Source organism: Peromyscus eremicus, chromosome X, assembly GCF_949786415.1.
Source record: "Peromyscus eremicus chromosome X, PerEre_H2_v1, whole genome shotgun sequence".
Taxonomy (NCBI): Eukaryota; Metazoa; Chordata; class Mammalia; order Rodentia; family Cricetidae; genus Peromyscus; species Peromyscus eremicus.
This window is the reverse complement of record NC_081439.1, coordinates 132,429,523-132,443,865: the sequence shown is the minus strand read 5'-3', so window position 1 is coordinate 132,443,865 and position 14,343 is coordinate 132,429,523. Positions and strand designations below refer to the sequence as shown.

General features: G+C 46.2%; 1 protein-coding gene across 2 annotated transcripts; it reads right to left on the bottom strand.

Moving 5' to 3' along the window:
* Nucleotides 1-9,201: 9,201 nt before the first annotated feature.
* Nucleotides 9,202-11,735, bottom strand: Emd (emerin). Of its 2 annotated transcripts, XM_059250326.1 has the most exons (6): nt 11,438-11,734; nt 11,169-11,276; nt 10,953-11,030; nt 10,625-10,758; nt 9,695-9,741; nt 9,202-9,612 (listed from the first exon to the last, which is right to left on the bottom strand). In XM_059250326.1, the coding sequence occupies exons 1-6, from the start codon at nt 11,517-11,519 to the stop codon at nt 9,282-9,284; spliced, it is 780 nt and encodes a 259-aa protein (XP_059106309.1). In that variant the 5' UTR covers nt 11,520-11,734; the 3' UTR covers nt 9,202-9,281. The 2 variants fall into 2 exon arrangements, with proteins under 2 accessions (XP_059106309.1, XP_059106310.1); XM_059250327.1 differs by lacking the exon at nt 9,695-9,741 and having other exon boundaries at nt 9,210-9,612; nt 11,438-11,735.
* Between the last annotated feature and the right edge of the window lie 2,608 nt (nt 11,736-14,343).

Here is a 14,343-nt window from a genome sequence, read left to right as displayed (position 1 = left end):
CAATAGCAAGGCAGGAGAAAGGATAGGTGGAGCTGGCAGGCAGAGAGAATAAATAGAAGAAGACCATTAGAGGAAGTGAAGAGAAGGAGGAGGAATCCAGGTGCCAGCCACCCATCTACACAGCAAGCCACAGAATAAGAAGGAAAGAAAAGATATACAGAAATAGAGAAAGGTAAAGGCCCAGAGGTAAAAGGTAGATGGGATAATTTAAGAAAAGCTGGCGGGCTGGAGAGATGGCTCAGCGGTTAAGAGCACTGGCTGTTGTTCTTCCAGAGGTCCTGAGTTCAATTCCCAGCAACCACATGGTGGCTCCCAACCATCTGTAATGAGATCTGGCGCCCTCTTCTGGCCTGCAGGTGTATATGCAGACAGAACACTGTACACATAATAAATAAAATCTTAAAAAAAAAAAAAAAAGAAAGAAAAGAAAAGCTGGCTAAAAACAAGTCAAGCTAAGGCCAGGCATTTATAAGTAATAACAAGCCTCTGTGTGTTTATTTGTGAGCTGGGTGGCAGGCCCCACAAAAGAGTAATGAGAAATAAAACAACCAACCACAGAACCCAGGTCTTTGGACTAGCAGTCAGTGCTCCTAACCCCTGAACCATCTATTCAGCCTCCAGGAACTTTCTATTTGGTACTTGGCCATGGATGAGCCTGGGAACCCTTGAATGAATGAGTAAATGAATGAATGAATGAAAATTGGGAGAGTTTGACATATTAAGGTCACTCTTCCTTTTCTTACTCAATGCCAGAAAGTATGAAATTGCCACAGACACATACATAGCTGTTATGTTCTCCACACATGCAACAATTCGAGACCTGAGTTAGAGGGGGGGGGGGCGCCCTTTTGTTCCAAAGCCTGACAACAATCCCTATCCTTGTTCTTTTCAGAACCTAGATCCCCTTCTTGTGCTGTCCCTTATCTCCTCACCACGGACTGCCTCATAACTTTGGGATGCCAACCTTGATACCACAGGACCCAGTACAAGTGTTATGCTCCATCTACTTCTGCCTGGTCCTCATCAGATGCAGTCCAATAGCCATCCCAAGCATCCAGTCCCTCCTCAGTGTACTGTGTGAGCAGTTGCTGAAGCAGAATGCTGTCATCACGTCCTTCTAAGGTGCTGTTGGGAATTTGCCTGATTATTTTGACACCCCATGTACAGAATCTTTGACAGAACTCTTACATCCTTAGTACTGATCTATAAGGAAGTAGCATGTCCACCACCTACAATGGATCACTGGGCAGGTAGAGCCAGACTTCAATCCTTTGCATTGGAACTGAGATGGTGAGGAGTAGAAGGCAGTAACCTGGCTCATAGATACAGTGATGAGGTGCTGGGAAAGCAGCCAGATGGAAATGGTTTGCAATAAACCTAAGGTTAGAGACTTAGGCTGTGAGTGTCAAGAAAAATAAAAATAACTCATTCTTTTCCACTCACCCCCTGGAGACAGGGTTTCTCTGTGCAGCCCTGGCTGTACTAAAACTCTCTCTGTAGAGCAGGCTGGCCTCAAGCTCAGAGATCCGCCTGCCTCTGCCTCCTGAGTGCTAGGATTAAAGGCATGAGCCACCACCACCCAGCTCTGTTGTGGAATATTATTTTAACTATGTAAAGATGTGTTAAATTTGCACTGGGCAGTGGTGGTGCACTTTTAATCTCAGCACTCGGGAGGCAGAGGCAGGTGGATTTGTGTGAGTTTGAGGCCATCCTGGTCTACAGAGGGAGTTCCAGGACAGCCAAGGCTGTTATACAGAGGAACCCTGTCTCGAAAAAAGAAAAAAAAAAGATGTGTTACATTTGTTTATGCTGTGGAATATTAATATTACTTTAACTGTGTAAAGGTGTGTTGCATTTGTTTATGCTGCCTTTGTTAATGATGTAAAGATGTGTTGCTGTTTCACCTTGCCTGCCTTAGGTACCTGATTGGTCTAATAAAAAGCTGAATAATAGGCAGAAGAGGGATAGGCAGGGCTGGTGAGCAGAGAGAACAAATAAGAGAGAATGAAAGGTGAGAACGAGAGGCAAGAAAGAGGAAGAAAGAGAGGGACATGCTGGAGTCATAAGCCAGGTAGCCAGACACAAGAAGCAGTGAAAATAAGGCATAAAAAAGGGAAGAGAAGGAAGGAAGAGAAGGAAGGAAGGAAGGAAGGAAGGAAGGAAGGAAGGAAGGAAGGAAGGAAGGAAGGAGGGAGGGAGGGAAAGAAGGAGGGAGGGAGGGAAGGAAGGGAGGAAGGGAGGGAGGGAGAAAGGAAGAGAGGGAGGAAGGAGGGAGAGAGGGGAGAGGAAAGAAGGAAGAAAGGAAGGAAGGAAGGAAGGAAGGAGGGAAGGAGGGAAGGAGGGAAGGAGGGAAGGAAAGAAAGTAAAAAGCCCCAAAGCAAAACATAGATGAAGAGAAACAGCTTAAGTTATAAGAGCTAGTGGGACAAGCATAAGCTAAGGCTGAGCATTCATAACTAATAAGAATTCTCTATGTCATTATTTGGGAACTGGTTGGTGGCCTAAAAGAAAGTCTGATACACAGCTCATAACTCATTCTTTTTTTGGAAAGCATTTCACAAGGGTCTCATTGAGTTGCCTAGGCTGGCCTCTACCTTGCCATCTCCATTTCCACATGCACCATACCACCATGTCTAGCTGGCTCATGTTTGTTCTGCATCATTTCTTTTTTTGAGACTGTCTCCTGAACTCCCAGGCTGGCCTAGGACTCACTAATATATCCGAGAATGACCTTGCACTTCTGATCTCTGGAGTGCTATGATTACCCTGTGAACTACTACACCCAGCTAATGTAGTGCTGGGGATCCAAACTAGGGCTTCATGCATACTAGGCAAGCACTCTACCAACTACATCCCCATCCTACTTTTTTTATTCATAGCTGAGGACCAAACTCAGGTCCTTGTGCTTTGCTAGGTAAGTGCTCTACCATTGAGCTAAATCCCTAGCCCCATACTTACTTGTTGTTTTAAAGAGAGATGGCTCAGTAGTTAAGAGCACTGGTTCTCTTCCAGAGGTCCTGAGTTCAATTTGCAGCACCTGAATGGTGACTCACAACCATTTATAATGGGATCTGATACCCTCTCATGGTATGCTGACATACATGCATATAGAGCACTCATATAAAAGATACATAAACACAATCTTTTTGAAAAAGGGTCTCCCTGTGTAGCTCTGGCTGTCCTGGAACTCACTCTGTAGACCAGGCTGATATGGAACTCGGAGATCTGCCTGCCTCTGCCTCCCAAGTGCTGGTATTAAAGGCATGTGCCATCATTCCATTTTTTGTTTTGTTTTGTTTTGTTTTTCGAGACAGGGTTTCTCTGTGTAGCTTTGCGCCTTTCCTGGGACTCACTTGGTAGCCCAGGCTGGCCTCGAACTCACAGAGATCCGCCTGGCTCTGCCTCCCGAGTGCTGGGATTAAAGGCGTGCGCCACCACCGCCCAGCATCATTCCATTTTCATTCATTCATTCATTCATTCATTCATTTATTTATTTATTTATTTATTTATTTATTTATTTATTTATTTATTTATTTGGTTTTTCGAAACAGGGTTTCTCTGTGTAGCTTTGGACAGGGATTTGAAACAGGGTTTCCCTTTGGAGCCTGTCCTGGAACTCGATCTGTAGACCGGGCTGGCCTCGAACTCACAGAGATCTGCTTGCCTCTGCCTCCCAAGTGCTGGGATTAAAGGCCTGCACGTGGGATTAAAGACCACTGCCCGGCACCATTTTTTTTAAAAATAAACATATTAAAATAGAAAAGATTTAGGGCTGGAGAGATGGCTCAGCAGTTCAGTTCCCAGCACCCACATAGCAGCTCATAAATATGTGCAACTCCAGTTCTAGGGGATCCTACACCCTCACACAGATGTACATACAGGTAAAATACCAATCCACATAAAATAATCATTTTTTAAAAGATTTAATTTTTGTTTTATGTGTTTGTTTTGCTTGCATGGGTGTATGTGCACTGAGTGATCAAGGAGGTCAGAAGAGAATGTCTAGTCCCCTGGGAATGCTGGGATTAAAATTGTGCACCACTATATCCAGTCTTTAAATTATTTTTTAGGTAGTCTTGCTTTGTAGTTCTGGCTGGCCTAGAGCTCATTATATAGTTCAGACTAACCTTGCCTTTTTTTGTGTGTTTTTTTTGAGACAAGGTTTCTCTGTTTAACAGTTCTGGCTGTCCTGGAACTTGTTTTGTAGACCAGCCTGGCCTTGAACTCACAGAGATCCGCCTGCCTCTGCCTCCAGAGAGCTGGGATTTAAAGATGACCCAGCCTATATAGTTTGTGTGTATTCACATCACATGCATGCAGATACCTATGGAGGCCAAAAAAGAGTGACAGATACCCTGGTACTAGAGTTACAGGTATTTGGGAGCTGTAAGACATGGATGCTGAGAACTAAATCTGTCTTCTGGAAGATCAAGTGCTCTTAACTTCTGAATCATTTCTCCAGACTCCATGTTATTTTTTTTTGAGGCAGTGTTTTACTATGTGGCCCTGGATGGCCTTGAATTCAGAGATCTGCCTGCCTCTCCCTTCAGAGTGCTGAGATTAAAGTCATGCACTATCACTGCATGGCTAAAAAATATTTATTTATGCATGTATATGGACACACGTGTGTCATGGCTTTCATGTGGCAGTCAGAGGACAATTTGCAGGAGTTGATTCTCATTGTTAGGATTGGTGGCAACTATCCTTACATACTGAGACATCCTCATGTAGTATTTTAATTAAAAAATTATGGCTAAGAGTGGTTTGACTTCATGTCTGTCTGTGTACCACATGCATGCCTGGTGCTGAAAGAAGCCAGAAGACAGCACTGGAGTCCCTGAAACTGGACTTATAGTCAGCTGTGGGCCATCATGTAGATGCTGGAAATAGGAACTTGAGTCTTCTGCAAGAGCAGCCAGTGCTCTTAACTGCTGAGAAACCTCTCCAGCCCTCCATGTATTATTTTTTTTTATTTATTATTTTTGTTTTGTTTTGTTTTTCAAGACAGGGTTTCTCTGTGTGGCTTTGCGCCTTTCCTGGAACTCACTTGGTAGCCCAGGCTGGCCTCGAACTCACAGAGATCCGCCTGGCTCTGCCTCCCGAGTGCTGGGATTAAAGGCGTGCGCCACCACCGCCCAGCCTCCATGTATTATTTTTAAGATCACACACACAAAAATGTAGGATCAAACAAAGAAATTGGCAGGAACAAGTGGTGAGGGTCATCCTGTGGCCCAAGACAGCCAAGAGCCCGAGTGCTCAGGAGCCTAGGATGAATGTACAAATACTGTGTGGTTGCTATGCGAGATGAGAAGCTGGGCTAATTCCCACTACCTGTAGCAAGGAACAAGCTGGGCAAGAACTGAAACCATGACCCCACCCTTGGCTGGGCTTCTACTTCCTACGGGGAATGTGTGCCTACCAATTCACCTTTCTTCCCTGTTGGCAGCATGGAACCAGGCATGCAGGACAGTATATGGCGTTCCACTCTGGATTTTTTTTTTCTAGATACGGTTTCTCCTTGTAGCCCTGCTGTCTAGAACTTGCTTTGTAGACCAGGCTGGTTTTGAACTCAGAGAGATTTGCCTGACTTTGCCTCCTGAGTTCTGGGATTAAAGGTGTGCACTACCACCCCCTGGCTGTTTTTTTTTTAATTTAAATTTTATTGTGTTTACTGAGGTTGTCAGGCTTTCACTGAAAGCACTTTTACCCTCTATCTTTCTACCTTTTTTCTTAAATAATTTATTTTTATGTGCATTGGTGTTTTGCTTGCATTTATGTCTGTGTGAGGTGTGGATCCCCTGAAACTGGAGTTACAGACAGTTGTGAGCTGCCATGTGGGTGCTGGGAATTGAACCTAGGTCCTCTGGAAAAGCAGCTAGTGCTCTTAACTAATGAGCCACCTCCCCCCCCCTTTTTTTTTGAAGAGGGTTTCATGTAGCCCAGGCTGGCTTTGAACTCCTTATGCTGTCTTCACCTTCCAAATCTCAGCATGGTGATGGTGGCATATGCCTTTAACCCCAGCATTTGGGAGGCAGAGGCAGGCAGGCCTCTCAGTTCCAGGCCCACCTGGTCTACTGAGAGAGTTCCAGGACAGCTAAGGTTATACAGAAAAACCCTGTCTCGTAAAACCAAAACCAAAAACCAAGAACAAAACAAAAAACAACAAATCTCAGCATGGAGGGGATTTGGCCATACAATCCCACCCCTAGCCATGGATTGAATAGGAATTGTTATCTTCTAGGAGAGGAAAACAGTTTTCCCTATGTTGATCATGCTCCAATGCAAGACATCCAAGAATATTTGAGCAGCATAAATTGGCCTGGAACTTTTTTTTTAAAGACATAAAGTTGGGTGGGTCGGTAAGGGGGGGGTGGATATGAGAAGAGTTGGGGGAAGGGGAGAGAATATGAACAAAACACACACGAAGCACAAAACTGAAAGAAGAAAAATAAAAGACATGGTTGCTTAAATAAGATCTGTATAATGACAACTCCACTTGACATGCCAATATGGATGAGGGAAAATTCACAAGGTCCCATCCATAGGTAAACAACTATAGGCAATCAATGTCTGCCAAGAGAGGGAAAAATTTTCTCTAGGTACAAGCATCTTGATAGGTTTTTCAATCACAAGTGCTGTCTTAGTGTTTCTATTGATGCAACAAAACACCATGAACAAAAAACATGTTGGAGAGAAAAGGGTTTATTTGTCTTACACTTCAGTATTGCTGTTCATCACCAAAGGAAGTCAGGACCGGAACTCAGGAGCAGGATCCTGGAGGCAGGAGCTGATTGATGCAGAGGCTATGGAGGGGCGCTGCTTACTGGCTTGCTTCCCCTGGCTTGTTCAGCCTTTCTTATAGAACCCATGACTACCAGTCCAGGGATGGAACCACCTATCATGGGCTGGGCCCTCCCCCATTGGTCACTTGCTGTGGGATGTCTTGCTGTATGCTGTGTGTTGCTCTCATTGGTTAATAAATAAAGCTGTTTGGCCAATGGTGAGGCAGAATAAGGTTAGGCGGTACATTCAAACTGAAGACAGCGATGAAGGGTGGAGTCAGAGAGAGGTCATCCAGCCACCCAAGGAGCAAGCTGTCAGCAGACCAGTAATGCCATGGCCACTAGGCAATATATAGATTAATAGAAATGGGTTAATTTAAGATGTAATAGCTAGCTAGCAAGAAGCCTGAGCCATAGACCAAACAGTTTGTAATTAAGCCTCTGAGTGATTATTTTATAAAAACAGCTGCTGCCCAGGCAGGATAGAGAAACTTCAGTCTACAGTCACTAATTGAGAAAATTCCTTACAGCTGGATCTCATGGAGGCAATTCCTCAACTGAGGCTACTTCCTCTCTAATGATTCTAGCTTGTGTCAAGTTGACACCCAAAACCAGCCAGTACAAGTGGTCAGCCCTAAACACATGAAATATAAACAACTCTAAATGGACTCAATAGGGGTTACCTGGGGAGAAAATAAAAAAAATGTTCTACAAGTGTACAAAAATTCTCAATTAATAAAAATATTATGTTAAGCCAGGCAGAGGTGGTGCACAGCTTTAATCCCAACACTCAGGAGGTAGAGGCAGAGGCAGATGGGTCTCTGAGTTTGAGGCCAGCTGGATCTACAGTGTGAGCATTCCAAGATAGAGCTACACAAACTCTATCTTGCAAAACAGTAAAAAAATAAGAATTGTATTAAGAAGGATGATGGGACAAATGGACTTTAAAAAATGTCATGCAACTTTATCTTGGGTTTCTGGTTGTTTTTTATTTTTTAAAGATTAAAAAAATTGGGGGCTGGAGAGATGGCTCAGAGGTTAAGAGCACTGGCTGTTCTTCCAGAGGTTCTGAGTTCAGTTCCCAGCAACCACATGGTGGCTCACAACCATCTGTAATGAGATCTGGCTCCCTCTTCTGGCCTGAAGGGATACATGCAGGCAGAACACTGTATACATAATAAATAAATAAATCTTAAAAAAAAAAAAAAAAAGATTAAAAAAATTATATGTATGGCGTTTGTCTTCATCTATCTATACATAACATGTATGTCTTGTGCCCACAGAAGTCAGAAGAGAGCATCAGCTCCCCTGGAGCTGGAGCCACAGCCAGCCTGTAAACCACCATGTGGGTACTGGGAATTGAACCTGGGTTCTCTGGAAGAGCAACCAGTGCTCTTAACCACTGAGCCATTATCTCTGCAGCCTAGGATTTAATTTTTTTAATTTTCATTTTGAGACGCTGTCCTGGAACTGTGATATGTAGATCATGGCAGCCTCGAATTCAAAGAGATCCTCCTGTTTCTGCCTCCCAAATGCTGGGATTAAAGGTGTGCACCACTATGCCTAGATAAAACCTTTTTAATATTATGTAATATATAACCAGGACAGAAAACCTGGAAACTCAGCAAGAATAAATAGGCAAAGAATTAGGATACTCATGGGAACACTGTATTTTTTGAATCTACCTCTATGCCATCAAATGACCATCAATCCCAGGAGCTGAACAACAATCCACTGGCAAGATGCCTCATTTTTCTAACCTTGTTTGTAACCTCGGATGTTGGCATGAGCCTATCCTGGCTAAAGTGCCTGCATGTGGCATCATACAAGCAGTTTTGCCTGCATTTCCCACGGGCACATTTGGTTACATAGTAGTTATTTTTTGTAAGTAGTTATAAGTGCTTCAGGGAGCAAGCCCAGAAATAAAACCCACAACCAAAACAGACTTATAGTTGGGTAGCATTTGATCCCTTCCCCAAGATCAAAGTAAAATGCACAACCAAAGGAAAAAGCCACAGTGATTTTTGAGACCCAAGACCAAGCACCTATGCCATGGCAGCCCAACTCCCACCCAGGTAGGAAAAGCCAACAAAGTAAAAATAAACATGTTTTTTATTGTGTCCACGAAAACAAAGCCAGGGTGGCCTTTGGTTAATACACCTTGAAAAGGTAACAACAAACAGGCATGCATGACAACTACCAACTACCACCACCAAGTTTTCCTCTAAAGAAGTGAGGTCTTATCTCCCGGAGCCCTAAGGGTCAGAGGCAATAGAGCTAGGAAGCTCCAGAGGAAGGTACATGTGGGCCCACTGGGCTGTGGAAGGCCAGCATTTGCTGCCTTCTTGGCAGGAGGTGGGAGATAAGCACTGCCCTAGGCTAGGCCCTGAACCTCTTAACTAGAACACACAAAAAGCCCCCCCCCACCCTACCCCCAGCAAACACTGCTAAGGCAATCAGCCAAAACTCCTGTTAAGAGCTGCTCTGAAACCAATACCCTCAGGGATCCATCCAGAAAGGGTTGCCTTCTTCAGCTTGTATGGAATAGTAAACAAAGAGCAGAAAGGCAGCAAAGACAAGGAAGAGCAATAGCTGGCCCCAGAGTGGGACCTGTCGATCCTGGCCCAGAGCAGCAACAGGGGCCTGCTTTTCTGGCCTGATGGCACGTCGGGTAAGCCAGGAAGAGGGAGAGGAAGAAGAGGAGGACACAGAAGAGGTGGAGGATGTAGGATAATAGGATAAGCCCAGGGAACTCCTGGAGACATTGGAAATGGGGCGGTAGTGTGCGATGCTCTGGTAGGCACTGTCTCGGCCATAGATGGAGCGTTCCCTGTGGCAAAAGAAGTGAACAGGTGGGCAGGAGAGCCTGAGCCCAAAACCTGTCCCTGTCCCTATGTGTGTTCACTACTCACCTATCCTTGCCCTCCTCTTCTGAAGAAGAGAAAATATCATCACGCACCTGCAGGACAGTAGGGGTTAGGTACTTGGGGAAGGGTGTTTCCCCACAAATGTCTCTGACCAGCCTACTCTAATCACATCCTAGAGGCCAGACCATTGCCCCCTCCCTCCAGAACCATTCTGGGTCTATGGCCTTTTTTTTTTTCCTGTGGGGCCTTGCCACTCAGTGACTATGCCTGTCGACTCTGTCCCAGCATCCTTTTATCCCCTAGTATTCTCAGAAGGGTTAAACCTAGATCCCAGACTAGAGTGCAGGGAATGCTACATGTGCTCTGATCAAAAGTTTGTGGGTTGGAGAGATGGCTGGGTACTTGAGTTCAATGTCCAGCACTCATCAGGCAGTTCACAACTGCCTGTAGCTCCAGTTCTAAGGGGAATCTGACACCTTTGGCCTCTGCATACGCCAGCACTCATGCATAAATATAATTAAAGTAGTTAATTTTTTTTTTTTTTGGTTTTTCGACACAGGGTTTCTCTTTGTAACCCTGGCTGTCCTAGAACTCACTCTGTAGACCAAGCTTGCCTCAAGCTCATAGAGATCCGCCTACCTCTGTCTCTCAAGTGTTGGGATTAAAGATGTGTGCTATCACTGCCCAGCAAAGTAATTAAATCTTTAAAAAAAAAAAAAGCCCAAAACCTAAAAACATTTTGTGTGCTGCTGGAGATGGAACCACAGGTAAGTGTTACTCTACTGAGCTACATGTCCACCCACAAATCTAATAGTTTTGGAGGCCCCAAAGTAGAACTTTGAGTCAACAGCTGTATGCCGACCCTATCCCTGTTTGAAGGCCTAAGGACCACTCTCTGCTCTTAATATCTCCTTGGATTTATCCAGACCTAGCTAGAATCCCCCCAGACTACACTATGCCTGCCAGCCAACTCACCTGGTGATGAAAGGTGTGAGTATTTGCAAGTGAGGTCCCCGGCTGGCGGAAGCTCTTGGACATGCCCACAGACTCGGGCTCCACATATGTCCTGGTAGTCAAATAGCTCTCCTCATAGTAGTCGTCATTATAGTCTTGGGAAGGAAAACAGTGGTAGAGGAGGCAGTGGTGTCCCTTACCTGGCCTCATGGCCCCAAATTCTGTGCCAGTTTCACCACTCTAGAGCCACTGAGAACTGGTATGAGTGGGTGAAGTCTGAGGTTTTCCTGTGCCCAAATCCCTGAAGCATGGGGTAAAGATACCAGTGCCCACCCCACACCTGTCTTACCCTTGCTCTGGTAAAGTAAGGCGTCCTCTTTTTTTGGCAGATCGTACATGTCTGAGTCCACAGAGGCTGAATCCAAGTCTGCATTTAAGGGGGGAAGGTACAGACCATTAGCTCTCCAGGCTTCCCCCTACTCCCTCAGTTGCTTCAGCCACACCCTCCCTCCCCAAGCCTTGTGCCCCCAAGCAGCTCAACCGGGCTCTGCGGCAGAGGCCTCACCTGAGAACCGATAAGAGAATGAAGAGGATGATGAGTTGGGGGGTGAGAGCCTCCGTCTCTGGGTCTCATACTCGAAGATTTTCTTTTCGTAGAGCTTGCGAGTGGAGCCTGGCCAGACACAGGGTGCGAGGCGGTCAGGGGGTGCGAGCTAAGCACCCCAAGAGCGCTGGGGAACACAGGGAGGGGAAGAAGAGTGGGGAGAACGCTCAGGGAAGAGCGCGGGAAAGCGGGCCCGGGGGAGATTCTGCGCGCCACCGGCTGCCGCGTACCCACGATAGGCCCATGAGGTATGTTGTACTGGCGTAGCACAGCGGCCAGCTCAGTGTCGGACAAAATCGCATAGTCGTCCATGGCAGACACGTCCTGCACCGGGAAGCGGTGTTGAACGTAAGGGGTGGCCCGAGCCTATGGACACAGCCCAAGAAACGGACAGCTCCGAGCGTGGCAGAAGAAGCGCCAGCGCCTCAGAAGCTGCTGTGGTCGCGTCACGCCTCTGTCACGTTTGCGTCACAGCGGCGGCTACGCGGGTTGCGCGCGCTCCTCAGGGCAGGCTCAAACCTGCCTGAACAGCCGGTACAGACCGGTCTGGCAGAGGGAACAGGCGGGGCAGGCAAACGGAAACGTCACACTTGTGTGGTATTGGCTAGAACAGGAAGAGGGCGGGGCCTGCAGGAGAGCCAGAGGGGCAGGCAAGCAGACTATCTCTAAGAGCCCGGCTGGTGAGGGGCGGAGTTAGCTAGACGTTACCAGAGGGTGTGTTAGAGCTAAACATACTAGAGGGGCGGGGAAGTGCTCGTTCTCAGCTGGCTAAAACCGGCCTGTGGTTGGGAGACTGTAAGATCTCACATACCTTTGTCACTGTCTTCACACTGATTTTATTCCCTAGTGCTCTAGCGCCTAGGGTCCTCAGCCGCAGACTGTTCCACAGCAATGCAAAGAGTCCAATCCTGAGAGGGAACCCTTCCAGAACGCCTGGTGCTGCTGCGAGCTCTTTGTGCGCACTAACGCCAAGAAACGGCTGCCATTCAGGGCTCTCATCACCTAACATAGCCACCCGCAGACCCTTGCCCACCCTACCCATCTCCGCTGGTCTTCCCAGTCTCCATGGCCCTGCTCACCTGCACCAGCTCATTCCCACCGTCTTCTCTGCCCCCTAGTTCCATCCGGAAGGAAATGGGGCAAGCAACTGGGCCAGGAGGCTGCCAGCACTCCAGGACCAAGCAGCCTTCCAAAGGCCCAGGGCATACCAATGGGCATAATCAGAGGGCGCCCACCTTGTGATGCGTGTAGACGGGTACACCTTGTGCCTGCCAACTCACAGTTCCATCCACCTGGGCCCCTGAGGAATTCTGGGGGAGAGTTCTCACTTGGCAGAATAGAATAGCCCCTAAACTTGGTGTGACCTTGGAGGCCATCAGGGTGCAAAACCTAGAAGCAAACCGTGGGAATCGGCTGAGGCTTACTAAGCATCTGTATCAGACAAAAGTTGTCTGGAAGAGTGACCATAACCATTATATTCTATTTGAATATTATATTCAAAGTCATCTGGGACTAGGTAGGCTGTCCCTTATTGGACAGACCTAGAAGGAGGGGTACATGCAGAAAAGGTGCCTGGGATGCCTGATTTCTTAAATCAGTGGTTCTCAACCTTCCTAATGCTGTGACCCTTTAATACAGTTCCTCAGGTTGTGATGACCCCCCACAACTATGAAATTATTTTCGCTGCTTTTTCACAACTATAATTTTGTTATTGTTATGAACCTTAATGTAAATATTTTTGGAGGAAATGATTGTCAAAGGGATCGAGACCCACAGATTGAGAACCATTGTCTTAAATGTTAGTGATAGCAAGTACTCTGGTCAGTTCTAGACTGGCCTGATGGTACTTTGGTGAAGGTCACAGGTCAATTCTCTACGGAAGTTTAAAGTAGGCAATGGTGAGGAGATGGAGCCCCATTTTGACCATATACAAAGTTGTTAATGAAGAGTTGCTGTTGGATGGATTTCAAAGACAGTGCCCTCATTTGTCCCTGGAAATGGAGTTGTAGGAATCCCTGGAAAAGATACTGTTTTACGGAAAGACAGGAGAATCTTGGCCAGGAGTGTATGTAAGTGAGAGACAGGGTAGGGCAGAGAGAGACATTCTACCCATCCAGAGGCTGCTTCATGAAATGTTTTTAGTTTTGGCAAAATCAGTTTTCCCAGCATCCCCCTCCCCCTGTGCTGGCCCCTCTCCCAGAGGTTTCTGCATACAGAGTGATTGCTCAGTACTCCCCTATGCCCCCCCATACAGAATCAAGTTGCTTCCTTATGAGGTCAAGGAATTTTAGGTTTGCCTTCTCCCTAAGGAGCACCCTCTGCACCTGCCTCAGCACTCTGCCTCTTAATCCTCCCACTACTCCACTATAAAATTCTATCATAGATGTTACCGGGAAGCTGAACTGTGGTTTTCTTGAACAAACCTGGAGCTTAAGTCTAGCCCCATTGCAATGTAGCTTCCTTCTCTATCATCCCAGAGTTGAAAGAGGCTTTTGCAATAGCCCCAAGTTGAGTGATTAATGGAAATAGTCTCCCCAGGAAGTAGCTGGTCACCTAGGTGTTGCAAAAGTATGGCCTCATACCTCATCCAGGATTTGTCAGAGGGGCTAGAAGGATTCGTGCAGGGCATTCTGTGGATCTCTGGTAAGTTCTTCCTCAGAAGGAGTAGCCCTTGGCAGGTGTGGCTAATGGGGAAAAATCTTGGAAGTGACCCATTGTAAGAATAAAAAAAACAAAAATTGTTGGTCCTGTAATCCCACTGAGCACTTAGGATTTTGAGGCAGAAGAATTGAAAGTTCAAGGCCTGCATAAGCTACAAGGTGAATTCAAGGCCACCTGGGTAACATAGTGAGACCCTGTCTCAAAAATCTCAAAAGCTGGGGCTGGAGAAATGGCTTAGAGGTTAAGAGCACTGACTGCTCTTCCAGAGGTCCTGAGTTCAATTCCCAGCAACCACATGGTGGCTCACAACCATCTGTAATAAGGTCTGGTGCCCTCTTCTGGTCATACATGCTGTATACATAATAAATAAATCTTCAAAAAAAAATCTCAAAAGCAAAAGAAAAATGCGGGCTTGGGATATAATTATCTTGGTGGTAGAGTACTTGGCCGAAATGTATTAAATTCTGGATTCAAT